Raw genomic sequence first — 27,824 nt, forward strand, 5'->3', positions numbered from 1 at the left:
GCCTCTGATGCTCCAAGTTCTTCAGAAAGCCTCTCGAGTGGGTTGCAGAATGATTCTCATTGCTCTGTTTTGGCCTCGACAGATCTGGTTCCCCTTTCTAAGGTCTCACTCGGTGAATCCTCCTTGGATTCTAGAACCCATTCCGGATCTGATATCCCATCCATCCTGCATACCTCCTCCGAACCTGGACAACCTGAAGCTGACCGCTTGGCTGCTCCAGTTCCACTCTTGATCAGGACTCCCGGTATTTCGTCACCTGTTAAGGCAATACTGGTGGCAGCTCATAAACCGTCCACTAGGAAAGTCTACCGCAGCAAGTGGAAACTGTTTTCTTTGTGGGCGGAGCGGCAAGGCCTGAATCCCTTCACGGTTCCTCTCCCCTTAGTGCTTGACTTTCTAACCACTCTTTTTAACGATGGTGCCAGCAGTTCCACAGTCAAAGTACAACTGGCGGCAATTTCTCATTATCACATTGGCCATGACTCTAATCCTCTTATGTCAGCCAAGTTGTGTAAAATTTTCCTTAAAAGGTACTTTTCTTTCAGCCCCCTGTAAAACAAAGCGTTCCTCCTTGGGACTGGATCTCAAATTCTTGTCTTACAAGACAGTTTCTTCCTATAGTTGCTTCTGAAGCAAACCTTAATCAGTCCATTAACCTCCCTGTTTTCTTCCCTAAATATGAAAACAAAGGTGAATACAAGCTTCACTCATTAGATGTTCACAGGCAACTTAGATTTGTTCTAAAGTTGTTTATTTCCTTTGCTAAATTTAATTTGGGCAAGCCAATTTCTAAAGTTTCTCTGTCTCGCTGGATTTCACAGTGCATCTTGCCTTCAAGGCTAGGATTCCTCTAGATGATATTTTGTGCAGCAGCCACGGTTGCCACGTGGGCTTCATCTCATACTTTTATTTCCCACTATAAGTTGGATCAATATCCTTCCATGATGAAGATTCAGGTAGCTGGGGACTCCCACAGGGTTGCAGACAATGAATCTCCTACTTCAGATTTAGAAGTTATGTACTCACCATAACGCTCCATCTGAGTAGGTGTATTCATTTGGCCTTCCCCTCATTTCCTGCATATTATCCTGTCACCCTTTTCAGGGTGTTTTACAAATGAATACACCTACTCAGATGGAACGTTATGGTGAGTACATAACTTCTAGTTTCCATAATAGTGACATACCCTAAACCAGATTTCATCTGGTGTCTGGGACACAATCAGTCTTTTAAGTTGCTTGTCTGGTCCCCTGAAAGTGAGCTGGTATTCCTGCATTGTTGGGACTTTTTAGTTGACTCCAGTAGGCCTGTCTTGTTCATTCTTTTCTTTTTTTTTTTTTTTTTTGCCTTCCTTTTGTGCAGTTTCAGAACATGCCGATCCATTAGATTCCACAAAATGGTTTCTTGTCTGTGTGTATTTTGTCCACAGGCAGCATGCATGTTTATAGTTGCATCTTTCTGGTTTTTCACCTTGCATGAAGTCTGTCTTATTGGAGAGGTCCGTTTCTCTTGCAAGAATTTTAGGTTACGCCTCTGCCTTTTATCAGCTTACTTTATTTTGCTTCTGTGATGTCATCCACAGATCTCGTGAAAGTCTGGGTTCCTTTGTGAACTCTGAATACATGTGAGGTATAATGTTGCGGTAGAGGAGACACAAGTTAGGAAGCACTGAGCCGGGGTGGGGGGGGGGGGGGGATTGGTGCTGAATTATTTTTGTGTCTGTGTATAAGAATCGGACTAAATTTTAGTAGTTATTTGTTGTAGCCTTTTATAGTCATGTGAGTTGTAGAGCTCTTGCTAAGCTGTCTCATTTTCCCCCTCTTCTGAATAGTTCAAACACATAACTCAAGCTTATGAGGCACTAGTGGACCCTAGCAAACGAAAGCTCTATGACCATGGGGGTGAGCAAGCACTGAAAGAAGGCAGAGGAAATGGTTCTTGTTATAGATCCCCAATGGACATTTTTGACCTATTCTTTGGAGGTAGAGATGGGATGCCCGGCCGTACCGAAAGAAAGGGTATGTATGCATTTCTGTTTTCAGCATGTTGATCAATGTAATAGCTGCTGTTTAAACATGTCCATTAAGGAGAGAGTGCTGGAAAATGTACAAATACTGTTAAGTCAACTGGCTATGGCAGAGGTACCCACAGAGTACATTACTTTGCTTTTCTTTAGGCATTGCTTTCTTGATCTCACTGTTGCCTTTCTTTTTAGGCACCACATTCTTAGTCTAATGGCTGTTGTGCGCATCATAGATAGTTAGCAGGAATACAGATTTTTTAACTGGTTGAAATAATATCCTGTTTTGTGCAGATGCTTTATCCTCCCAGATGAGTTAATCTTCTGTAGCTGAAATTTCACTTGGTGTACAGTGGAGCTCACTAATTCAACCAGGAAATGGATCAAACGATTATCCCATTTGAGCCGCTGCAGTTTTCGCCTAGCAGGTGAGATGCTAGATCTGATCTCACTGTGACCAACCCACCTTGTCTGAACAGTTTTCCACACTTAGATGTTCTTATGGTAGCTTTTCTCTTTTTTTTTTTTTTAACATCTTGGACTGTACTTTCATGCAGTCGCCTTATCCTTTGTATGCCCTTATAGTTTGCAGCTCTTGGATCTCTGATCCATATAGATCACTGACACAGAGCTATAAGTTTGCCTTTTTTCTTTAGGGTGAATCAGCAGTGTGAAGCATCTCCAGTGTTTCACCAGTCCAGAGTCTGGAAGCAGCTCATCTCCAGGTAAATAGATTTCTATATTGCCAAATAATGGAGTAATGATCCAGTGCTAAGTTTTTGTACGGTCATGCCTGCTTGAGCAACTTCTCGGGGAATTCAGGCTGTATCTGACCGTTTCCATATGTCTCATAATGCTTTTGGGACTGTCTGGCTGACTTTAATCAGGCCAGACTGCCTGAAATTACTTTTAAAGATGTTTTGTTTTAGCAAGGGTATCCCATGAAGAATAACCTCAGTGAATGGGGTGAAAGTTTTGTGTATGTACTAAGTATATGAAGCAGTTTTTACAGTTGCTGCGTCAAGTTAACAAATTGTGAAATAGTTCTTCTCCCTGTTTAGGGCACTTGCTGCAAGTCAAAATATCAAGATATCATTTCAAAAAGTCATTTTTTTAAAGAGAACAGCCCCCCAGATTCATGTATGAATTGGTGGATTTTTTTTTTTTTGTTTCACATTGACATTTTTTTTTTTTCCTTTGCCTCCTATATATAATATATGTGTAGTAGGTAATTGGAAGGAAGTTTTTGTAACTGGTCGGTATTCATTTTTAACACAAGTTGAAATGGGTCTTAAGTATTACCTTCGTTAATGCAAATATGAGATTATCTTGGTATCCCCACACATGATCCATTGAGTACTCTAGCAATGGGCATCCCTGTTAAAACTCATGCTGACTTCAACATAAACTCAGCAAATTCAGTTTTGGCTCCACTATCATTGGATCAGGTTAGTATCACTAGGCTAGTAGCCTTTGTCAGGGGACATGTGAGGTAGTATACTAGGGAAAACTATGCACTTGGGAACTTGACCGTTTGTTCTGACTTTGTTCCAAATGTGTAGGTGACTCAGAAAAGCTGGGAGCAAGATGAATGCAGTGAGCAAATGCAAGTAGGTTACCGAACAGCAAATAGAATGTATAGAGAGTAATGGCATCAAAAAGCTGTTTTTATAGAAGGAAAACCTAAATTGGAGGATTGGCTGAGTTAGAGTGGTGAAGGGTGAAATGGAGGATGGTGATGTGAAGGTGGTTAAACCTTCACAGGATTCTGAATACATGTTTCAAAAGGGTCTGTCTTATGGGTTGAGATTGTAATACATAATTACAACCCTCCAGTCGGGAGGGTTGTGGATGTAAATGAGCCAGAGCGAACCAGCAAGTGAAGTGGCAGCTTCTTTGGGTGAAGTCCTGCATAAAATATAGGAGGGAGTGAAACTGTAGGAAAAAATCCATATGCATGAACAGTAAAAGGAGGAGCAAGTAGGAGAAAAAGATGGTGAAAAATTTGTGTGGTTGGCAGTAAAGCGAGAACCTTAAGAGGGTATAAGGTACAAGATACAGTGATTACAGTTTTGAGAGCTTCTAAAGAGGTAAGGGCATTTACATCTTTTTATTGGGACATTTTGCTCGAGACAGGACAGTATATGGAAAATGTTTCAGGAGAACCCTTATGTAATGCCGACATTTTAGAAACAAAAAAAAAAAAGGATGATTGCTTAATTTCAAACTGAAGTTGATAAATGAGCATTAAAGGGCTGTTGACTGTATGCCAAGAAATTATGGACACTTCAAATGATGAAAATTTTATGGATTGTGGAGAATAAAAATTATACATATTCCAAGTATAACAAATATTGAAGGTAGTAGAGATTGTCAGGGGTCAGCCAAAAAACGGTTTTCTTTTGTGGAAAGATGGTCATTTTAAGTAATTTTAAGGTTCTGTTTGTGGGAAGATGAGGACATGCAGGCGGTTGGTGTGAAAGAGCATGATGCAGAGGACAGGAAGAAATGGAAACAGAAGATCCACTGTGGTGACCCCTAATGGGAACAGCCGGAAGGAGAAGACCTTTTGTGACAAGCAGATAACATGAAAGAAATGCAAGAATGTGTAGTGTAGAAAAGTGTAAAACATGAACAGGATGCCACACAAGAAGAGATTAAAGAAAATGTATGAGGAAAATGAATATAATGAAGGTGAGGAATTGGTACAAGGAAGGAACAAGTAAAGCAAAGATATAAAGTGGAAAATGAAAATATTGAGGAAAAAAATTTAGTTTGGTAAAGGGAGATTTAAGTGCGATTGTAAAAGAATAAAGATTAAAGGCAAGATGGAATATAAATGTTAATAAAGAATATTAAAAGGTTAGGTGTTTTTAGAATGGTATATGCCACTTCATATGCATGTAATTTTAAACACTAACATAAAGGTTATAGATGAAAGAGCTATGGGGTAAAAAGTATGGGCAAAGATGGATATTCAAGGATTTGGCATGTTACGTGACGAAAATTTTGTCTTACTAGAAAAAGGAAATTTTAAAAACCTTAAATTTATGTAGAAGTGAATATGAATTAGTGGGATATTTTAATTGCAATTTAAGTAAAAAGAAAATGTAGGAAAGTGTATGAACTGAAATGGGAGAGTGAACCTTGGATTTAATCTCTTATGTCAGAGTTTTAAAATGTATAAAGAAGGAACGATTTTTTTTTTTTTTTTTTTTTTTTTTTTTAAGAAATGAGAGAAATGGAAGAATACATAAGGTTAGATAAAGGACTATCATGAAATGAGAATTTTCTATGAAGTCTGGACAGATTGGATATTACATATGTTTTGTAGAATGTCAGTGAGGAGGAAAAAGCAGAAATATAAGGCATTAAGTCAGAGGTATTAGAAAGTGTGAAATCCGGAGCAGATTATAAAAACTATAAACTAGGCCATCTTACAAGGAAAAAATTGCTTCGTATTTGAGCAAGATGGTATGAAAATGAGGATAAGGGAGCTGAAAAATTATTGGAGAAAGGGTAATGGGTGAGTAATAAGGAATATGCAAAAATGCATCTTAGAATCATAAATAAAGCAGAAGCTACAGCTGTGGTAGAGGAGTAAAGCATTCAACAGAATACAATGTGATGAGTTTAGAAGGTAACTCTCAATGTAATACACTCTCGTCCATGTATAGTAAGAGTAATGTTAAATGGATGGCTAAGTGAAGAAGTGGAATGTGGGTTTAAGTTGTCCAGCAAGCATTATTTTATTTGCATTGGTTATGAATGCAGTTACTCAGAAGTCCTTCTAAAACAATAAAATTAACTCTTATATTGCCGTTCTTTTTATTTTTACACAGTTAAAACAACTTTATTCCACAACACACAACCAAAATTAGAACTGGTAAGTGTTTCATTCCTCTCTAGAAACTTCATCAGGCCAAGTTGTAACATTCACAATTTCATTTAAATATTTAATGAGCCACCATGTGACCTAAGCTTAATGCATTAACCCTTTCCTTTTCAAAACCACCTTAATTTTCCCTGTCATTCAGATCATTTTATTTGACAGGAATACTCAGTTCATCTTCTGCATCAAATCTGTGATCATGTTTATTACAAACTGAAATATCTTACTTTTTTCCTTTACATGTTTGTTTTACATATTTCGTAAAGGCATTACTTTCATCTGCCTTGTCAATAGCTCTAAGATGTTCATACGCTCTCTTAAAAAATTCTTGAAGTATTTAAATTGTGAAAGTTGCAACTTGGTCTGAAGTTCCTAGAGAGGAAGTGCTTTACCGGTAGTACTTTTGTACTTTTGGTTTTATGTGTTGTGGAATATTAAAGGTTTTTTTTTTATATATATTTGTTGATTTTGGTATTGGTTATGAATGTGATTGTAAACAGAGAATTGAAAACTGCAAGGTACAAGATAGGAGTATATATATCCCAATTATTTACGCAGGTCATATAGCTTTAATTCTTAATTCCTTGTTCCATCAATTCTTTATCCTTGGTAAATGTTTTTTTATTTAAACATGCTTGGTACAGATTTTTATATTAAAATTACAAAGGTATTCTCTATGTTTTGGGAGTAATATTTGGAACAAATATGAAGAGGAAAACCTGAGAATTGTACAAAAATTGAGATTTATATTTTGGAAATCCTAAAGACTGTAGTAAGGAAGTGTCTAAATTCTGTTTTTTGGGTAAAATGGCTTACTTGGCAGGTGAATATAATTCTATCCAAGTATGAAAAAGATAATTTGTATTCTCATTTACGCGGAGATCAACATTGAATCCTGTTTAGAGGAATTTTGCATGTTTGGGAAGAGGAAGGAGGATTACGGTTAATCCTGTTGTCTATGCCGCTTCTTTGAATCCTTGTGTTTGGAGTAAAAAAAAAAAAAAATAGGAATTTGAGTAGATGTCATGATGAAAATCCAAAAGATGCATGGAAAATTAAATTTGGGAAAAGATGGAAGAATAATGTAAATGACTACTTTCAGAATAAAATGATGTTATGGAAACTGAATATAGAAAAGTAGAAAAACTATAAAGAATGGTATTGAAATAAATTAACACCGCTATATTTACTCTTGGAAACATTAAAAGAAAACTCCATCCTAGAACTGTTTTTTTTCCACTCTCTGTGTTTGTGTTTTCTGCAACATGGCTACCAATGGGGCTTGTTGATGTATCAACGTGATCTTGTTCTCCCTCATCCCCTTTCTCTCTCCCATAATGCTTTGTATGACTCATGCCAGACATAAGGAAGTAACTGAATTCCCATGCCACTGGCATGTAATGGGATTTATATAGGTCACAGTTTTCTTTACCTTCTGTAAAAGGACTGCTGCCTTTCTGTCTCCAAACTCTGAGCCAAACAAATGAGAGAGATTATTTTACACTATACTTGGGAGGTTATTTAGCTACAGCCAGAAAAGTAGCCAAATCGCAGGCCTGTGTTCAGGGTTTTCTTTTGTAGTCCAAGAGGAATTGACTCTGCAAGGGTCTGATATTGCAGAGACAGTTTTAACACTGACTACTGAAGAGGTGTTAACTTGCTGCACTGAGACACCCTTGCAGAATCTATTCCTCTTGGACTACAAAAGAAAACCTGAACGAAAGACCTGCGATTTGGCTACTTTTCTGGCTGTGTAGCTGGATAACTTCCAAGTATAGTGTAAAACCAGCTCTGAGCCAGGTGTGTGTGTGTGTGTGTGTGTGTATATATATATATATATATATATATATATATATATATATATATATATATATATATATATATATATATGTATATGTATGTGTGTGTATATATATATATATATATATATATATATATATATATATATATATATATATATATATATATATATATATATATATATATAGAGAGAGAGATTACAAACAGAGAAGCAATCCTTTTACAGAAGATAAAGAGGATAAGCTATCCATACAAATCCCATTATGTCAGTGGCATGGGAATTCAGTTATGTCTGGCATGAGTCATACAAACCATTATGGGAGAGAGAAAGGGTTAAGGGAGCACATGATCACATTGATACATAGAGCCCCATTGGTAGCCATGTTAGGGAAAACTCTAAAATTAACAAAGCACTTGGGAGTGATTTTGAGGTGTTTAAAATAGGTCGGAAAACTGAGTGAATTAAATTTTTAGTTCTAGGGTGCAGTTTTCCTTTTTTTGAGAAAATAAATGTTAAAACGAGGCTTCTGTGGTGTAAAAGGGATTTATGAATGTAAGGAATTTGTAGAGATGACAATAGTAAGTAAATTACCTGTTTGAATATGCCCTACAGAAGAATTCGGGAGAAGCTATGTATTGTGTAGAAGTTGAAATGACAGAGCATGCTTTTGAAGTGTGAGAAAATTGTGTGAAAAAGATTGAAATATTTAAAAAAAATATATATTCTAATCATGAATGATGAAATGGTTTTATGGTAACAAACAAATTTGAAATTGTCATTTTATAATGTATGGACAATACCAAATGAGAAACTGGAAATAAAATTAACAAGAACTGGGTAGTAGTTGAAATTTTGAAAGATGCTGTTTTTGCTTTGGGGGACAAAAGGGTAGAGTTTTATAGTGTTAAGTTGTAATTAAGAAACCCCCTACTCTTCAGTAGGTGTCGTAGGTGGATAAGAGCACCCGTGAGCAGATAGAGCTCAGTTTAGTGTCTCGTCTGAAGGATGACTCACTCTTAATAGTACACCCTTTATGCTGTACTGCAGTGTCTGTTATCCGCCTTTTGTGGGAATAAAACCCACAGCCTTCTGCACCAAAGGTAGGTGTGCTGCCAGTTGCTGCACAAAGTTCCAAACTGCAAATAAGACCACAAAGCTATGCACTGAAAGGTGGGCTTGCTCTTGTTCACTTGGGTGGGGGGGGACTTACTTTTATACAACTTGCCTGTTTTACAAACTTGCTGCTAGTGTGGTAAATTTTTGGTTTGATCATAGAACAGCCCATCTGTTCTTGACCCCCCCCCCCCCCAAAAAAAAAGTTAAAAGCCTTTAGCAATGTGCTTCAGCTGAATGTGGGTGACTGCTTTAGTCAAACTGGTTGTTCGGACCAGTCCTATCTTTTCCCTTGGCCCTGTTTGTGTAGTCCCTTCAGCCACCATGGTTCTGAGGCTTATACTTGTCCTCTGCGGCTGTTGGCAGGATCTCCCTTCTCTATCAAAAGAGAAGTCCATCTAGTTGGCCCTGAAAGAAGGGTTGAGAAGGCTGTGCCCATCCTTGGGGAGGTTTACTGGAAAAAGTGGGTCTGTTTCTACAGAAACTCACTTCTGTCTCATTTTATACTGGACAGAGCAGTTTTTTTTGGGCTTGGCTTAGGCTTTTAGTGTGGTCTCGACACTTCTGTATGGGTGGAAAAAGGTATTCTTTGTTTCTTGGAGAGTTTGAAATCAAAGTGATTCTGAAGGTGGGCTCCACAGAATTCTAATTCAGGCTCTGAAGTGTGTGGCTTCAGCCACTACTTTTGAACAATTCTCTAAAACTCTTTCCAGAATGAGTCTGTTTCAGTGGGAAAACTGATATTTTTTAGACCCTTGTGTTGAATTTCCAGAACCTACTTGTGTTCCTCCATTCTGTTCTGTTTGCTTTGGAGGATGTTTTTTGTTGATCTGAAGTTTCTCTGCCACCCTGCTGACCCCTAAAAAAGCAGAAGTGTCTCTGTCCTTATGCAGTCATCTCAGATCAAACCCTGCAGCTTCAGTTTTACTGAATCCAGCTGCTGCTTTACATTTGACGGGCAAGGTTCACCTGATTGCATTCTCCACAGATTTTATTTTGATTCTAAACAGAACAGTCCCAGCAAGCTGCTGAAAAGCAAACGCTGTTTGGTTCCAAAAAGCACCACCTCTTCTCCAAAGGACTGTACAGGTAGGTCTCCAGTCCCTCTCCCACCTTAACAGTCTTAGCCTTTCAAAACATCCAGACTTCCATTTCTCTGCCATGGGAGAGCTTGACAGATGTGTTCTTAGGGTAATCCATCAAGGTTACAGATGCAGTGAGTCCCCCTCCCCTGTTTGGGGATTCCTCCTGCCCTGCCAGATCACTCTTCCCTCTTGTCATTCAGTATTTGTTTACTCGGGAGGCAATAGAAGCTGTGCCCCCTCCCCCATGGTTAGGGGAAGGGTTTTATTTCAAAATGCTCTTGCAGAGTTGCTTATCTTGTAGAGCCAGTCTGGAATAGCGCTCGCTTTGGATTTCCTACACAAGCTAGGATTCCAAGACAACCTACAGAAAAATATTGTCAGACTCTTCCCAGGATTGTTTCCTGGGTACAGACCTTTCCTTCCACAAGAAAGATCTTTATTTAGATTTGTCTGTTTCTATTCAGACTGCAGTCTCAGCAGGTTAATTCAAGATTCTGGATCTTGTGGCACCAATAGTCATGGTGTCTCAAGTCCACAGGAGAAAAACCCAATGGTACCCAAAATCTCTGTGGTCCAAATATTCACTTCCCCTGATATTTCAGATTCCAGTTTATGAAAAGGGATATTTTTATAGGGGCAGTTGGCAGATTTCTCCATTCAAATCTTTGCTACTCCCTTCTGGCTGTAGCACAGACTGTCATAACAGACTCCTTAGACTGTCATAACAGACTCCTTAGACATTGTTTGGGAAGCGCAATGCAAGCGATGTTGGCTCTTACAAATGCTAATTTCTTTCAACCATCCGTGGTCCACTGGAGCTCTTGGACAACACCGCAGACGTTTTGCAGACTAGCCATGAAAGCCTGATGTGTAACACTTCAGGACAATCTCGCTGTATAGGTATTTTTTGTATATTGTAAGAGCAGTTGTGTGGCAGACGAAAGCTGAGCAAGATCTGCTTCTGCTCCTAAAACAATTAGTTGGTAAAATTCTGCTCCAGGTCTCCATGTGACGAAGGATGCATTGTCCTTGGACAGGAGGGTTTCTGTATGCATTCAAAAGACCTCTACAAAGATCACTGTGGTGACTCCCTTCTGATCCAGGTAATAGTGGTTCTCCCTTTTGGACATGACCAGAAGCCGTTATCAGAAGGTTCCTCAGTGTATTTACTCAAGACTAGGGGTGTTGCATATATCCTGACCTGTGAAACTACAGCCGAGTGCTTGGATGATGGAATTTTTAATTCTTTTTGGGGACATTTCTGTGGATGTGCAGCAGGCATTTGAGGCTAGAATGTCTGCTACTGAAAAATCTTTAATAAATGGAAAACGTTTCTGGTTGCCCTGAGTGAGTGCTGCTGCTTTCCATGCCAAGCAGTGCTCTGGTTCTGCAATGTTTGTGAGTTAGTCCTGTGACCCATTAACTATTTCAGCAAGTCTACCCATTAATTCCTCCACTTTCAATGCAACATTGTGTGAAATGTTTTGTATATGAAATTTCCTAGAAAACCGGTGGCTCCTCCTTGGGATTGTGGATTTTCTTACCTTTTCTAACACTGCTTAGTTGAGATTCTTAAGATGGTGGGGGGGGGGGGTTGATCTTTGCAAGATGAGCAAGAGTAATTATCAGAGTTAACAAGGTGTCATGGTGGGCCTGCTGATTTTTTGCAAAGCTAGGGTTTCCCAAGAACTAATACCTATGCCTTAAGTAGTATCAGTTTAAAGCCAAGCTTTCCATCCTAGTCTTTCCAAAACCTAAAAATGAGGGTGAGTGGGATTTGTACTTTGTGCGCAGACAACTGTCTGGCGTGCTTTTTACAGAACAAAATATTTCAGGATTTGTAGTAAGTTCATTTCTTAAGATAATAAAGAACAACCTGTACCAAATAGTTGCCTCATAATATTTTTGTTATACCCACAACAAAGCTGTCCCAGGCAAGATCAATGATCACTCTACCATGGCTTTGGCTTCATTGTAGCTTTTTGTAAATGGAGTTCTAGAAGCAGCAGTGTAGTCTTCTATGCGCATTAAGATCAAGCTTTGAGGACAATTTCCAGGGTCACTAGGAACACTGAGCCTACCTCAAAAGTCCTGTTTGAGTTATGGTGATATAGCTTAGGCTAGTTCAGCAGTGATAGTTTATGAAGAACCTGTACCAGGTTCTTCATAAACTTAGTATAACAGAGCACTTCTGTGGTAGCTGCTTGACTCTAGTCTTCCCCCTCCCACTTTACTTTTGGGTGTTTTTTATGCCATGTTGTAGACTTTTTTGTTAGCATTTTTTTTAAGCTTAATCTCCCTGTCTGACATGAAATGAAAGGTGTGGTGCCAAAAACCGTCATTTCAGCTAGAGCTAATTTTAGGCACGTGAAAAGTGCCTTGGAAGCTGGCTGTTAATAGCTGTAGGATATACCCACGCACCTTGGACTGCTGCCGCAGTGGTAATTAAACACATTTTTTATGGTAAGTTTTAAAAAAGAAAAGAAAAAAAAAAACTCCTGCTCACCATTTAGTAGGAATACACTGATCTGAAGTAGGCAGACTTCATTCGTCTGCAACCTGTGGGTATCTGATCCGACCTCGGATCCGAGCCGGCAATTCAAAAGCTTAGGCTCCGAGCTCCTAGCTCCTCCCTCTTACCCATAACCCCTTGCCAAGCCCTGACTGACCTCAGATTTCGTTTGCCGCTTTTCAAGAAGCAACGGAATTCTCGAGCTCCTGGCGTTGGTTGAGATGAGAGTAGATTTTTTGACAGAAAAAGTTTTCAATTTCTCTGTTTTTGTTATTAATCTAGTTAGTGTTGTGTGTGGTTAAGGCTTTCCTCCCTCTTTAGTTAACTTTTCTCGGGTTTTCGTAGTTTGTTAGTGTGTGTGTGTATTTAGGCCTTAGTGATGTCTGAAGCCCCTAAGGCTGTTTTCTCAATGTACGAGTGTGGCCATAAGCTGTCCCCAGCAGATGGCCACACTCGGTCATGCTTGGGGTTGAACACCTGTCTTCTTGTTGTACCATTTGTGCAGGGTTCAACCCCCGGGCTTTAAGGGAATGGAGGTCGAAGTTGGTGCTGGCGGGTCTTTTACCCCCAGATACTGCTTCGGCCTCTGCCCCTTCCATCCAGCAACCTGTTGCTGTGAGTTCTCCCCCTCCGGCTGGGACTCAACCTCCCTTAAAGTTGCCGGAGGGGAAGGATTCTTCTAGGGAAAGACAGAAGGAGAGGCACAGGGAGAAGCACCACAAGAGGAGAGCCGAAACTTCTAGTTCGGCTCCTCCATCTAAGCGGGCCTCCCCTGTGCCTTCTAGCTTTCCTCCTCCTCGGCTCCACTCCCCTCGGTCCTCTCCTGGACCCGAGGAGGAGGAGGCTAGCCCTTCCAGGAGGTCACAGAGACGGCTCTCTAGGTCCGCTTCGGTGGCCTCCTCTAGATCGACTTTTTCAATGAGCGAAGCTGATATGGACCGGATGATGAGGAAATTCATCCAGGCCCAAATGCAAATGGGAGTGCTCCTAGCCCCCCCCCATCCGGGAGGGGCTTTGACCCCTTTTTCGCCCTTAGCTCCTTCTCCGACCCATACCACGGGTTCGGAGCTATCGGCGCCGTGCAGATTTGGATCCGGGGGTGGGTCTGATCCGATAGGTCGGCGCACCTCGGATCCGTCCCATCCCTTGAGTGCTTCGGGTACTTCGGAGGGCCGAGCCTCGGATCCGAGGGAGCTGGTGTGTCTTCGGCTCCGTCCAGGTCGGAGCACACTGGTCTCTCGGATCCGACGGTTTCGGCTCCGACTCCGATCCGTACGTCGGATCCGAGTGGGGGTCGGCTCTCGGGGCTTAGAGAAGCTGGCTCCCCCTCGGCTTTCAACGTTATGGAAAGGGCACTGTCGAGGACATCCGGACCCCCGGTCCCTGCCACGGCTCCATCCCGCACTCCATTGCAGTTGGGCCAGGCCCCCACCAGCCGGTCCCAGGGACAGCCCGCCTCGATGTCCCAAGTGGTTCCCTTGGAACATCCGACTGCTGAAGAGTACTCCTCGGACAGCCCCCCCGATGAAGTACCTCGGAAGCGTAAGTGCAAGAGGAGGCACATGGACTCCCCTGAGTCCGTCACTGAAGACACGGACTTGGATGAAGGGGAAGGCTCCCCTAGGTCACCCCTGAGGACGTCTCATTTGGAGACATCATGGAGATGTTAAGGATCAGGGGGGGGTGGTCTGCCCCCAAGGCTTCTTCGGACGAGTCTGTGTTCTTGGAGGCATTCGAGGCGGGCCCTTCTACCTCTTGGGTGTCCTCCTGCTGACCCCCTGGTGGATCTTATATCCATCAGGGCGTGGAAGGATCCGGACACCATTGAGCCTATCCCTAAGTGCCCGGACCGCATTCTTTCTCCTCCATCAGACCGCACCCACTGGAGTAAGGGTCCCCCAGTAGATGCCATGATGATGGCTGCAGCCACGAAGAGGGAATTGGCCCAGGAGAGTCCCTCCGTCCATCCTCCGGGCAAGGAGTCCCGTTCGATGGATCGCATTGGGAAGCGAGTTTTTAGTTCAGCGACCTTCTCCTTGAGAGTGCTGAACTACATGGCACATGTCATTAGGATGCAGCGGGATCTGATTAAAGAATACGCTGCATCTCCCCCGGAGTCCATCTCGAGTGAGGATAAACAGGTTTACTCCACCCGAATGGCCACTCTCAGATCAGTATCCAACACATCTATGCGGCTGCTGTCTCATGCTACTGAGGGAGCCGCTAGAGCCAGCGGAGCAGGCCTAGTCATGAGGCGACAGGCCTGGCTCCGCCATTGTGATTTTGCAGAGCCCTTCAAGGCGACCTTCAACGCCTTTCGATGGTTCTGCCTTGTTTGGCAAGACTGTTCGCAAGACATTAGTCCAGAGCGAAAAGGACGGAAGACGCTGTCTGCCGTCGAGTCCGCTTCTCAGCTCCCCAGAGGTCCTTCTCTAAGAACCAAAAGGGACAGAAGAAGATGTGGTTCCGAAGTCGCAGCAGTCCCAACCTGCTCCGGATAACCAGTCCTTCCGTGGCAGAGGAGGACGGGGAGGTCGTCGTGCCAGAGGCAGGGGGGCTCCTGGCAACTTTGGGTCCAGAGAACCCTTCTCTGAGAGACCCACGCAGCAGCCCTGAAGGGTTGCCCGGCTGTCCGTCTCTGGAGGCAGTCGGGGGGCGGTTTTCGATGCACCTGACTTCTTGGGAGTCCATAACAAAAGACAGTTGGGTGCTTCGAGTTATATCCAGAGGATATTCAATACCCCTATTCAAGATTCCCAAATCTCGCAGCCTCCCAGATGTTCCACCCGACCAAAGGGAGGCGGCAGCTATCGAAATCGAGCAGCTGCTAGGAAAAAGAGCCATCCAGCACGTCCCCCCAGATCAAGCCGGATTAGGGTTTTACTCCAGGTTCTTTTTGGTGCCAAAGAAGACGGGGGACTTGAGACCAGTCTTAGACCTTTCCCAGTTGAACCTGTCAGTAACCAAGCAAAAGTTCCGGATGGTCACCCTGCAATCTATACTCCCCCTCTTGAGGGAGAACGACTGGATGTGTTCCATAGACCTCAAGGATGCGTACTACCACATTCGGATGGACAGACGATCCAGGAGGTTTCTTCGCTTCCGGCTGGGAGCCAGTCATTATCAGTTCAGGGTCCTCCCCTTTGGTCTCACCTCAGCCCCCAGGGTGTTTACCAAGGTGCTAGCGGTGGTAGCGACCTGAGGCTCCAGGGATTACAGGTCTTTCCGTACCTGGACGACTGGCTCCTGACGGCATCATCAAGGCATCTTCTGTGCTCAGCCAGGGATTACTTTCTTCAACTGGCACCAAGGCTGGGCATCACGATCAACTGGGAGAAATCTTTTCTGAATCCAACTCAAATTATAGATTTCATAGGAGGAAGACTAGACACCAGATCAATGCGAGCCTTCCTCACCCCAGACCGTATCGCCAGCCTGAAGTGTCATGTGACAGCGATCCTGCAACCATCTCCAACTGCAGCTTCGGTCCTGAGGGCCCTAGGTTCTATGGCGGCAGCTATCCCGCTTCTAATTCATGCCCGTTTACGCATGCGGGTTCTTCAATGGACCCTTCAAGTTCAGTGGTCTCCTCTGTTCGTCTCTAAACGCTCCGATTGCGGTCAGCAGAGCGTGCAGGGACTCCCTTCTGTGGTGGCTTCTTTCTCCGGAGCCCTGGCGAGACCTTTTGCACTGCATTTCCCCGAGCCACAGTGACCACGGACGCTTCTTGCCTCGGGTGGGGGGGGGCATTCTGCGGGAAAGATTGTCCAAGGCACGTGGAATCCCACAGAGACGTCATTGCATATAAATGTCCTGGAAATGAGGGCGGTGCTCCTAGCGTTGCAAGCACTTCACCACGTTCTTCCTTCAGGGACTATTGCGATTCAGACAGACAACATGTCGGTAGTCTGGTATATCAACAAGCAGGGAGGAACCAGGTCTTACCCCTTTGTCGAGAGGCCATGAGAGTCTGGGAATGGGCAATTTCCACCAAACGCTTTCTGGTAGCAACGCACATTCCGGGAAAGTCCAACATCCTTGCGGACAAGCTCAGTCGCACCATCCTTTCTCCACACGAGTGGTCCCTCAATCTTCAAGTAGCGAAGAAGATTTTTGCCGTTTGGGGGCAACCCTGTTGCGATCTTTTTGCTTCTCCCTCAAACGCCAAATGCGACAATTTCTTCGCTCTGTTTCCCCCACCAGGAGTTCGAGGGATGCTCTGGTGCATGCTTGGCCTCCCGGTCTCCTTTATGCCTACCCTCCACTTCCTCTGATGCAGAGGCTTCTGCAGAAAGCCAACAGTTTGGGGAGCAGAATGATTCTCATTGCCCCATTCTGGCCTCGACAACCTTGGTTCCCCTTTGTATGGTCTCACAAAATCAATCCACCATGGATTCTGGATCCAATTCGGATCTCATCTCTCACCCTCTGGGAATGCCAGTTCCCAATCTGCGGACCCTGAAGTTGACAGCTTGGCTGCTCCAATTCCAACTTTAATTAGGACTCGGTATCTCTTCACGGTCAAGGCCATTTTGGTGGCTGCTCATAAACCTTCCACCAGACAGGTTTATCGGAGTAAATGGAAGAGGTTCTCTATATGGGCAGGACAGAGAACTGTGGATCCTTTCACCTACTATGTCTGCGGTGCTGGATTTTCTAACAGACCTCTTTCATCAAGGGGCTAGTTCTTCCACGATTAAGGTACAATTGGCGGCTATCTCGCATTATCACATTGGTCATGACACAGCTCCCCTTATGACGGCGAAATTATGCAAAACTTTTCTCAAAGGAGTTTTTTTGTTAAGGCCTCCAGTCAAGGAGGTTGTACCGCCTTGGGACTTGTCTTTAGTCCTGCAGGCCCTTACTGCTCCTCCCTTCGAGCCTGCAGCTTCTGCTGATTTAAAATACCTTTCCTGGAAGACTGCCTTTCTGGTAGCTATCACTTCAGCCAGAAGGGTGTCTGAGCTTCAGGCTCAATGTGTCAAACCGCCTTATCTTTCTTTCTTCCCTGATAAGGTGTGCCTCAGGACCAATCCATCTTTTCTTCCGAAGGTCTCTTCTGAATCCAATATTAACCAGTCAATCAATTTGCCTGTGTTTTTCCCAAGTATTCAAACAAAGGAGAATACAAATTGCATTCCTTGGATGTTCATAGACAATTACGTTTTTATATTAACAGGACAGCTGGCCACAGGAAATCAGATCAGCTGTTCGTCTCCTTTGCTAAATTTGCTCTGGGTAAAGCAGTATCTAAAGTAACTCTATCTAAGTGGATTGCTAATTGCATTCTGCAGGCATATGACACTTCAGGCAGACCTGCTCCTCAGAGGGTTACGGCTCATTCTACTAGGGCAGTTTCTACGTCAGCCGCCTTTAAGTCCCGTGTTTCGTTGGATGATATCTGCGCGGCAGCTACTTGGGCCTCGCCTCATACTTTTATTTCTCATTACAAGGTGGATGTTGTTTCTAGAAGAAGAGCATCCTTTGGCTCAGCGGTGCTCCGGAACATCCTTCCATGACGGCCGCCCAAGATTCAGGTAGCTAGGGACTCTGTCCCACAGGTTGCAGACGAATGAAGTCTGCCTACTTCAGATTTAGAAGTTATGTACTCACCATAACGTTCCATCTGAGTAGGTGACTTCATTCGGATGCAACCATCCCCCTGACCTTTATAAAGCGAGTATTTATGCTGTTTTAGTGTACTGTGGTCAGTATTTTGAGGCAAACTCAATCTGAGGTCAGTCAGGGCTTGGCAAGGGGTTATGGGTAAGAGGGAGGAGCTAGGAGCTCGGAGCCTAAGCTTTTGAATTGCCGGCTCGGATCCGAGGTCGGATCCGATACCCACAGGTTGCATCCGAATGAAGTCACCTACTCAGATGGAACGTTATGGTGAGTACATAACTTCTAATTTTATCTCCAGAACTTCAGTGCTAAAGAAGCTTTGTCATATTTTTCACTTCGTTTTTTTTGTCCTTGATAGGTGACTTTGGTCCCATCTTGGAAACATTTGGATTGATTGCTGTGCCAGACTCCTTGCAAGTAGCTCAAGCTGCTCCCTAGTACCATAAACTTGTGCTAAAAAGGACTGATGTTTTTGCTGCCATTGCAGCTGCAAGATCAGTTCCATTAGAGGTAATGCTTTTGCATTTTGGAACAGAAAGGTGGCTAATTTTCTGATTTCAATAGTGAATAGTGTTCCACTACAGGTTAGGAACATAGTGTCTCTAGCTTTTTTTCAAGTGCTTTTCCCTTGTACATTGGCCACTTTTGGCATAAAGGATGGATAATTAGACCAATTTGAACCATTCCATTAATTTTCCTGGTATTCTTGAGATATTCAAAGGTGAATGTAGCTTTGTCACACAAAGGAATTTAAGAAGGGCAAATAGCTGTTAATATATTCTGTCAGGAAAGCCCAAAATATAAATGTCACTGTGTATAATGCTTTACTACTCTCCCTGTGGGAAGCCCTTCATGGATAGATAGAAAGCGCCCCCTTGTCAAAGTTTAGGCTGCACCCTTTGGCTTCTGCTACAAAGTTGTCCTCTGGAGGAGATTGTGGCAACTACTACAGGTCAGCCTTGCATACATTATTTTAGCATTGTAGTGAAGTGCCATTTGTAGGACACATTCTTCCTCTGGAGCCTCCACTCTAAAAGGATTACTTTGTGAGACTCACAAGTTTGGCTTATGATTCTTTCATTCTGTTTCCATAGGTTCAGAGGCAGTTAACTAGGCTAATGGCCCTTACAAACCTAGCCATATTTATCCTGAGTTGGCCCCAGTTGTCAAAGGTTTAGGTGAGTGAAGTTCTTGGAAGTAAGGGTCTGTGGTAGCGAATACTGACTTCCCCTGTCCAGGATCCCAGAAGACAATTTGTAGTCATTAATCCATTGATCTAGGTTGTGTTTTGAAGAGGTTCAGGGAGGGGCTCTCTGGAACAAGCTTACAATTCCCATGAAACAGAAGTGCAGGTCTCTGCAAGATGCATTGGTCTCCATCATAACTTGTTCCTGTTAAATTAAGATCCTTGGGGCGAGTGACCCTCCTGCAGTTTTATTTATGAATGTGTAGCATTTCTATCATTCAGAGACTGCCCTGTAAGCTAGGCACAGGTTTCCCCTTAGCAGCCTGTAGGTGACGGAATATAGTGAAAGGCTTTCACTCTTGTGTACCCTGTAATTTCTTGGAGAGATCTCTAGTCTGTCCAGTTGTTGCAGGTGTCTAGTGAGGTACATGCAACAGGGAGCATTGTGTGTAATGGAATTGTCACATTCTTTGGTCTAGATGTGATGCCTTTAGCTATATGATGTGCCACATAGGATTTCCTTTCCACTGTGGAGAAGTGGTGGTCATAGTTCAGATTGCCATCAACCAGAGTACCCAGATCATGTACCACTGGGTCTACACTTGGGTGCTGTCTATAATGTAATTTAGCAGGGATGTTTGTTTTCTCAAAGGGAATAATGCATTTTTTCGCATTTGGTTTTGGTACCAATCATTTGTCTGCATTAACCCTGTCTGTAGTATATTAACATCACTGGGGTGCTCTGATTGCTGGGTGCTCCCATGATTGCTCCCAGTTTGCAATCTGTGAACTTGGTCAGCCACAGGCATCCAAGCTTGTCTGGACTTCTGAGAAATCCCAAGTAAGGGGCCCAGCGCAGAACCCCGTGGTATGCCACTGGTGACTGGCCTTTTGCTACAGGTGAAGTCCCCCACTTTGACGGTGTTTCCTGCTGGTGAGCCAGTTCCTAACCATCTGGTAATGTAAGGGTTATTTTCCAGTTGAGTTTTTCTAGACTACACGAGTGGGGGATTGTATGCCTTGGTTAGGTAAAGATGGGTGGTATACACAGTCTTTCCCTTGTCCAGGACTTTTGATGATTTTGTCTGTTAGTCATGTTTAACAGGCATCCTATATCTTTAATGAATACGAACTGGGTTTGATGCAGTTTGGAGATTATGGACCTGTTGAAATGGGCATAGGTAATTATTCTTTCCATTGCTTTGCAGTCAAGTTTATGGACCCATAATTCCCAGAGTCAGTTGATGCTTTATGCAGTGAGATTACTGTTTCTATCCTGTAGCCACAGCCAGAGAACTGGCTATGATCCCTGTCCATTCCACAGGAACAAGTGGGTCTGCTAGGTCATATTTTCCAGTTGCTGAAAAGGCAACCTGGGATGCTGTCTGGTCCCTTCAGTGCCATGTTTTAGGTCTTAGAGTGCCTGGATGACCTGGTGTCCTGAGATAATGGGCTGAGGAATGGTGACTGGTATGCTTTGGAGGATGACTGTAGGAGACAGGATATGAAGTTTTTCTCCAAATCTGTCAGCTAGCAGGTTGGCTATTACTTCCAGTGGAGTATGTGTGGTGCTATCTCTAACCAATTCAGCATATAGTTTGGTATTCCCTTACTGGATGTAGTTGAAGCCTTGTGATTATCCTTGTCTAGGGAGGCTATATTTGCTTCATAATTAGCTTTGGAAGACTTGACAAGACCTCTAACTTGATCAGGCTAGAGAGGGATTTCTTCCTCTGAGCCAGATCCCTCTTTGGTTTGGGCACTGGTTCCTTTCTCTTGTTGTATAGCCTGTTTTATACTAGGGGTCCAACCAGACCTGGTTTTAGTCTGGTCCAATACATCGATTCTTCTGTACAACAGCTTGTGTTGGCATTGGTGTACACCTTGACATAGGAGTCCATGTTTGTGTTAGAGGGGGCTTTGAAATCAATATAATTTTTAATAGGTAGTTTAAGAAAAATTCTTAAGCATTTTGAGCTTGATGGGGTATCTGGTCTTGCAGTTATATCGAGTGAGGCTGATATAATCATATGCGGTGTGTGAGCAATGCTGTTCCATGTTAGTAAGTACTATGTCCAGGACATTCGTGCCTCTTGTAGATGACCTATCTGTTCCAGAGCATTTGCATTGGCAAGTCCAAGATCCTCTGAGTCAACATGTTTGTAGTGGTGTAGGTTTCCCATTTAAAGGTAGGTTCATTAAAATCACCTATGTGTAATGTGTTTGGCTTGTATGGCAAGTGACTCCAGTAAGTCCAGGTATGTGGTATGCTTTTTATTTTTCATGGTGGGGAACCTACAGCTACCTATTATTTTGGTATGTGGTTTTGCCTATATCAAGCTCAGTCTGTGGTCTGAATGTATGGAAGGAAGTCCTGCACGGTCAAGGTGCTTTTTGCACCTTTGAACCATGTATTGGTGACTATGCAGACATTGGCATCTTCCAAAGTGAGAAGTGCTTCCAGTGATTTGTGCAGTTTCTTTAGAATCCTAACCAGGCCAGACTATCTCTGGCAAAGCAGCATGGCTGGTCTTCCATGCATTCCCAGGCTGACAAAAAATATTGCATCTCCTTGGACTGACACCAAAAGCTAAGTCAATTGTTAAGTCCATCGTTTTTGTTTGTATTGTGGCATTATCCTTTGGAGAAGGTGGAATACTGCTTAAGACTAGGCTTATACCTGCCTGTGACAAATACTGTAATGTGGCTACACAAAGGGTCAGGAGCTACGATGAAGCCGTACTGGTACTTGTGGTTGGTTGACTTGAGTGCTTGAGTCACTTGATGAATCCTGGCACCTGATGGGTATTTAACTGTAATCCTCTCCTTATCAAGCCTGGTGAGGTGAATATTTAATTTTTCACAATGTTGCCTATGAACAATACATTGGGTTTTGTGGTGTTACTCCTTATGGGCTTATTTGTTGAGAAACTTGTGCATTATTTGTTGTGGCTTTTTGCATTGTGTGCAAGTGGTTTCTGTTTAGGAGGCCTCATCTTTTGGCAAGTTACTAGTTAGAATCTGCATATGTGAGTTTGTGTTATGTCCTTAGTGTGTGTGCATGCTCTGACAAACCTGCCTGGCATCCCATTTGCCCTTGGGAGTGTCTTTCCTTCAGTTTCATAGTGCACTGTATCTCACATTAAGTATTTTTTCAGGAGTGAGTAGTTGTCGTTATGTGAGACAGTTGGTACATAGACATCAGGCTGCCCCGATGGGGGGAAAACTACCCATAAATGATGGGCTGTTACTCTCTTCCCTAATAAGATGAACAGTGGGTTACTTTGTCAAGACTGAGCTGTTAGTGCTTAGATTACTAGAGAGACTTCTACTTTGTATAGGCTAAGGTTGATCAATAATGCAGTGCTGCTCGGTGTGCAACTGAGTTCCTAGAGCAACAGAAAAGCTTGGAAGGGTTTCAGTGACAGCTGTTTATGGGGAAAAATCTGAGTTGCTAGGCTTTTGCATCTGCAAGGGTACTGATGACTGCTACTGTACAAGCAGCAACATCACGCAAATGTGAGGCTTGAATATTAGCAAATAGAAAAGTGTCTGGACAGGTCCAAAATGAATACAGAAGTTTGGCACTTGCCAGAATGATGTCTTTGTCTTGACATTGGAATAACCTACCCACCTTCTCACTCCAGGTTGAAGTGACCTATCAGAATTCCAGGAGCTTTATTCCCAGGATCCCACCAATCACTTTATTTAGTCGGGGATATACATTAGATACAAGTGTACACACCCCCTATTAAAATGCCAGGTTTTTGTGATATAAAAGACCACAGTAAATCATTTCATAACTTTTCCCATCTTTAATGTGACCTGTACAATCTGTTAGGAGAAAAATATAAAGTACAATAAGCTGGTTGCACAAGTGCACACCCTTTAAATATTTCAGTTACAGCATTCAGTCTTTGGTACACACCTGCCATCAGTTAGACTGTACTTGGGGTTAATCAAAGTTAATTTGTCCTAAGTAGGGTTTTCCTGGCACTTACTCAGTTGCCTGCTAACAGCAAAAGCCATGGTTCGCAGAGTTTACAAAGCAAAGGGATCTCATTGCTGAAAGGTATCAGTCAGGAGAAGGGTGCAAACAAATTTACATAGCATTGGCTATACCATGGAACACAGTAAAGACTGTCCTCAAAAACGTGGAGAAATTATGGAACAATGACATTGCAAAGAACTAGACATCCTCCAAAATTGAGAAGACAAAGGTGAAAACTGGTCAGGGAGGCTGCCAAGAGACCTACAGCAACACTGCAGGAATTTCTGGCAAGTACTGGTTGTGTACTACATGTGACAGCAATCTCCTGTATTCTCCATATGTCTGGCCTATGGGGTAGGAAGAAGGTTGCAAGACGGAAGCTTTTTCTTGCACAGAAACGTCCATTCCCAGCTAAAATTTGCAGAACAATACATAGTCTCCCTAAAGCATGTAGGAAATTATGGTCCGAGACCAAGGTTGAACTTTTTGGCTACCATTCCAAAATGTACATTTGGTGCAAAAACACTTCACGTCACCAAAGAACTCTATCCCCACGGTGAAGCATGGTGGTGGCAATATCATGCTTTGGAGTTGCTTTTCTTCAGCTGGAACTAGGGCTTTAGTCAAGGTGGAGGGAATTATGAACAGTTCCAAATACTAGTCACTTTTGGCCCAAAACCTTCAGGCTTCTGCTAGAAAGCTGAAGATGAGGAATATGAAGAGGATTTTCACCTTCCAACGCAATGGCCCCAAGCATATGTCAAAGTCCGCAAAAGAATGGCTTCACCAAAACAGAATTCATTTTGGAATGGCCCAGCCAGAGCCCAGACCTAAATCCAATAGAAAATCTGTGGGGTGACCTGAAGAGGGTGGTGCACAAGAGATGCCCAGATTTGGAGCGCTTTTGCAAGGAAGAGTGGGCAAATATTGCCAAGTTAAGATGTGCCATGCTGACTCCTACACAAGAAGACTATGTTGTAATTAAATCAAAAGGTGCTTCAAAGTATTAGTTTAAGGGTGTAAACACTTATGCAACCAGCTTATTGTATATTTTTTATTGTTTTATATTTTTCCCTCTAACAGATGTTTGTTTTTCAATTGAATAGGTCACATTAAAGGTGGGAATGATTTATTGTGGTCTCTTTTTGTATCACAAAAACCTGACATTTTAACAAACAAGGATGTGTACACTTTTTGTTTTATTTTAATCCAGTGTAGGTGGATGGTTGGAGTCCTTGGAGCAAGGCCTTATGGGATGGGAGTAGCTCAAGTTTGCGAGAAGGGTTGTGTGCCATAGCAACTAGTGTAGTTTCCAGAAACCGGACCAAGACTAGATGAATCTAAACTGCTCTAGTAAGCCCGCAACTTTGCTCTCTTGTTGGGCACTAATTCCTTCTGGCAGACATTTCATGCAGCTGATACAATTGCTTTCAGAGTGTTGGTCTGAGTTGTGTAACAATCGGTAAGGCTGCATGGCATTGCCGTAATAGTCCTAGAAAGCTAGATGAGGGTTTAAGGAAAACACACAGGGGAAAGGTCAATTCAGTAAAGTTTCTTAGTCTCTATAAGAAAGAAAGGTAATTTCTGCTGTTCTTGTAAAAGTCCACTATCCTGTCTGGCAAATCCATGAAGATTTTCCTTTACACGTGAAAGACTTTCATTGCATATATGTATGTATTTATGTATGCAACCATTCACACTTGCTGGGGTAAGAAATATATGCAAAGTAATTGCAGACTGATTATGCAGTCAACGTCATCCAAACAGGAAGACGTTTAAGGTGTTTGCACTGGAAAAATGGAAATCACACATGGTGGTAAAGTTTTTCTTTAGTTTTTCTAACTTTTGGTGTTTGCATGGTCTCCCTCAGTAATTCGTTGCTGTCTGATCTTATCGTTACTCTGAGCACCTGACATAGTTTACTCCTGTTGATTGTGTCTTGTTCATGCAGTCCAGTGTTTCCAGTATCTACTTTCACTTCGTTTTCCTATAGTGTTGCTCTTCAAGGTGGCCTATTCCTTTAGGGAGCATCATTTCCAGCATTTTGTCTTTGTAGGACACTCTTCGTGTTCCTGAAGCTTGCTGTGGTAGACTTGCACTGATCTCTTTGAAAATCCATTAGGGTGGCATTGGCATTTATGTTGCGCATTCTCAGTTCAGCTTTGCCAGCCATGCCTTGATCATTACATTAGCAGCATCTGCCCATGGAGCTCTCTGCTTATAGCATCTCATCTCCATTTCTATGCAGAGCACTTTCAGTACTATTTGATACATTTCATTTTTTCTCATGGCTACAGATTTGTCCATATTTGTAAGCACTGTATCTAAGCATGAAGTCCTATTTAGATAATCTTTTACTGAGATAGCGAGCCTCTTCTAGTGGTGTCCTTATTCAGGTCAAAGAGCTAGGTAGCAGAATTGTTTGGGGGAGGGTTTTCTGGCTAAAGGCAGCACCCAAGACCCAAACATGGGACAGTGAAGCAGGTAACTTTACTGTTTGCTCCACCCCTGGGAAATATGTGGTCTCGAGTCTTTTTGCATTGACTGGTATCTTCTGTGGGTGCCTTTTTCCTGCTCAACTCAGTCCATTAGTGGACTCCTAGCCTTCTTTAATAGGATTTCTTTTATACTGGCCTGTCATGAACAGTTCATTGCAATTGAGGGTTGTTTTGTGTTACCAGCAGCTTGCAGCTTTTCTGGTAAGACTATTTGCTGGTTAAGTGAGTGGTGTACCCCATAATTTTGGGTGAAGATCGTAGTTAATTCTCTGGTGTAATACATTTGCTGGAGATGCTTTTTAGTACAGCATCGGTTTGGGGGCGGTGAAGGTGGCATCTGCATTTGTGGTGCAGTATAAAGTTTATAGGATTTTAAGAGGCTTTGTGGGAATGGGTGCTTAGACCTGGACATTTCTCTTGGCAGTCCACTACTCTTGTATGGAATGTTCATGGTTTTTTTTTTCCTGTTTTATATCTCTTAGAAGTAGAGTACAAAATTGTTTTTCTTTCTCCGACCTACTTAGGTTAAAGTCCAGTGTTACATTTGCACATCCCTGTTAAGAGGAGACTTTTTGCCATGTTTCCACTCATGCCATACCTTTTAGCAAAGCTAGCTTAATCTAGCCAAGTAACTTGGTCTGCGGTTCTATTGTAATACATGCAGTCAGAGTGGGGCGTTCACTGTGTGCAGTACATAGTAATTTGGATAGTCACTCCTTGTCCTACCAAAGTTTCCTTCATTAAGGCTGTGCCTTGTTTCTTACAAAACCAGGCTTTGTGCAGCTCAAGTGTTGACAACCAATGGGTTTAACTAATTGGTTTGATCTGGTAGTACTTGATATTGTACTTATTTTGGCCTTTAAAAACTTGTACAGCTTGTGGGGAGGTTTCCAGATTTCTGACTTTATAGCAAGTCCCTGTCACTTATTTTAGAATTGCTCTGATCTGATTTTAGAATTTAATAGAAGTTGACCTCTCATCTTAAATGACCAGTTTTAAGAGACTAAGCCAGTCTGTTGGCGAGTGCAGTCCTGATGAATGTGTTCTGCACTTGGATGGCTTGTGAACTAAATATCTAATTTGTAGAAAGCCGAACTGTTTTCTGCCTAGGCCAGAGATGGTACAAGATCCTGAGCACTGACTGCAGATGGCTGGAATGGCATATTTGCCAAATTGCGTAAAACATTGGTCATTTTGAAAGCCAAATTTTGCTTGGTCATTGGGTCACCTTTTATGTCCCATCGTCATTTAAGTAAATTTTGGTGATTTTAAAATGATTTGAGATGAGCTCCCATTGTGCATACCTTTTTGCTAACTGTAAATAGAATGAGTAAAGATTACACACAGGGCTATAGCTCTCCTTTTATTTTAAAGGTGTTCACAGCGTAGTGCCTGGGGCCACTAGATATTGGTCTAAGTGTTGCTTTGCAGAGCCAGTGCTATAGTGTATTTCACAAAAGCAGTTTGCCCACTTTAAGCAGTGCAACCCCACAGCGGTCCATGTTTAAGCAGCAGGTGCTTGTTGTATGTAGGACAGGAATGTGTGCATGTATGTCATATGTCGTGTATTATGTATACTCCAGTTGGCAGGCCAGGATGTAAAAATGCAGCTAAAATTGAGAGATTTTAATATGTAGAATAAAAAGGATGACCGAAAAGGGCTGCATAGTAACATTGATATTTTCAGTATTCTTTTAATAAGTTGTGTACATTCTTTAAGATACCCCCTCCAGCTTCAAATGGCAGCCTTGCATCCTTTGCATTGGCACTGTCATTTGCACTCGACTGGCCGCCAGTTCATTTTGCTATTCCACTTTCTGAAAATGTCTCTTCTTGAAACTGCTTAACTTTTTAAGGAGTTCTCCCTTGTGTGTCTCATGCTGTTTGCCGATTCATGCCAGGGTAGAAGTACTTGTGTAGGTTAATTGCTTGTAGATGTGAAAGAGAGAGTAGTATTTTTTAGTGACACCTGAATTGTGGTATTCATTGTCCCTGCTAAAGCTTTTAAACAAACTTAGCTGAGCAAGCTGTGTGAAAGCTGCTTAGTTTGTTCGGTTGAAAAAAATACCTTTAAAATTTCTTGACTTTTTAGCTCTGTAGAATT

General features: G+C 42.6%; 1 protein-coding gene across 4 annotated transcripts in view; it reads left to right on the forward strand.

The window, feature by feature from the left end:
* Positions 1–27,824, forward strand: part of LOC122808766 (dnaJ homolog subfamily A member 1-like) — a 206,852-nt gene that overhangs the window by 32,075 nt on the left and 146,953 nt on the right. For all 4 annotated transcript variants that reach the window (XM_044079793.1, XM_044079792.1, XM_044079795.1 and 1 more), the window contains exon 3: positions 1,832–2,018. In XM_044079793.1, coding sequence (XP_043935728.1) covers positions 1,832–2,018 — 187 coding nt within the window. The remainder of the gene's footprint in view (positions 1–1,831; positions 2,019–27,824) is intronic.

Source organism: Protopterus annectens, chromosome 8.part0 (assembly GCF_019279795.1).
Source record: "Protopterus annectens isolate FY-2018-M chromosome 8.part0, PAN1.0, whole genome shotgun sequence".
Lineage (NCBI taxonomy): Eukaryota > Metazoa > Chordata > Ceratodontiformes > Protopteridae > Protopterus > Protopterus annectens.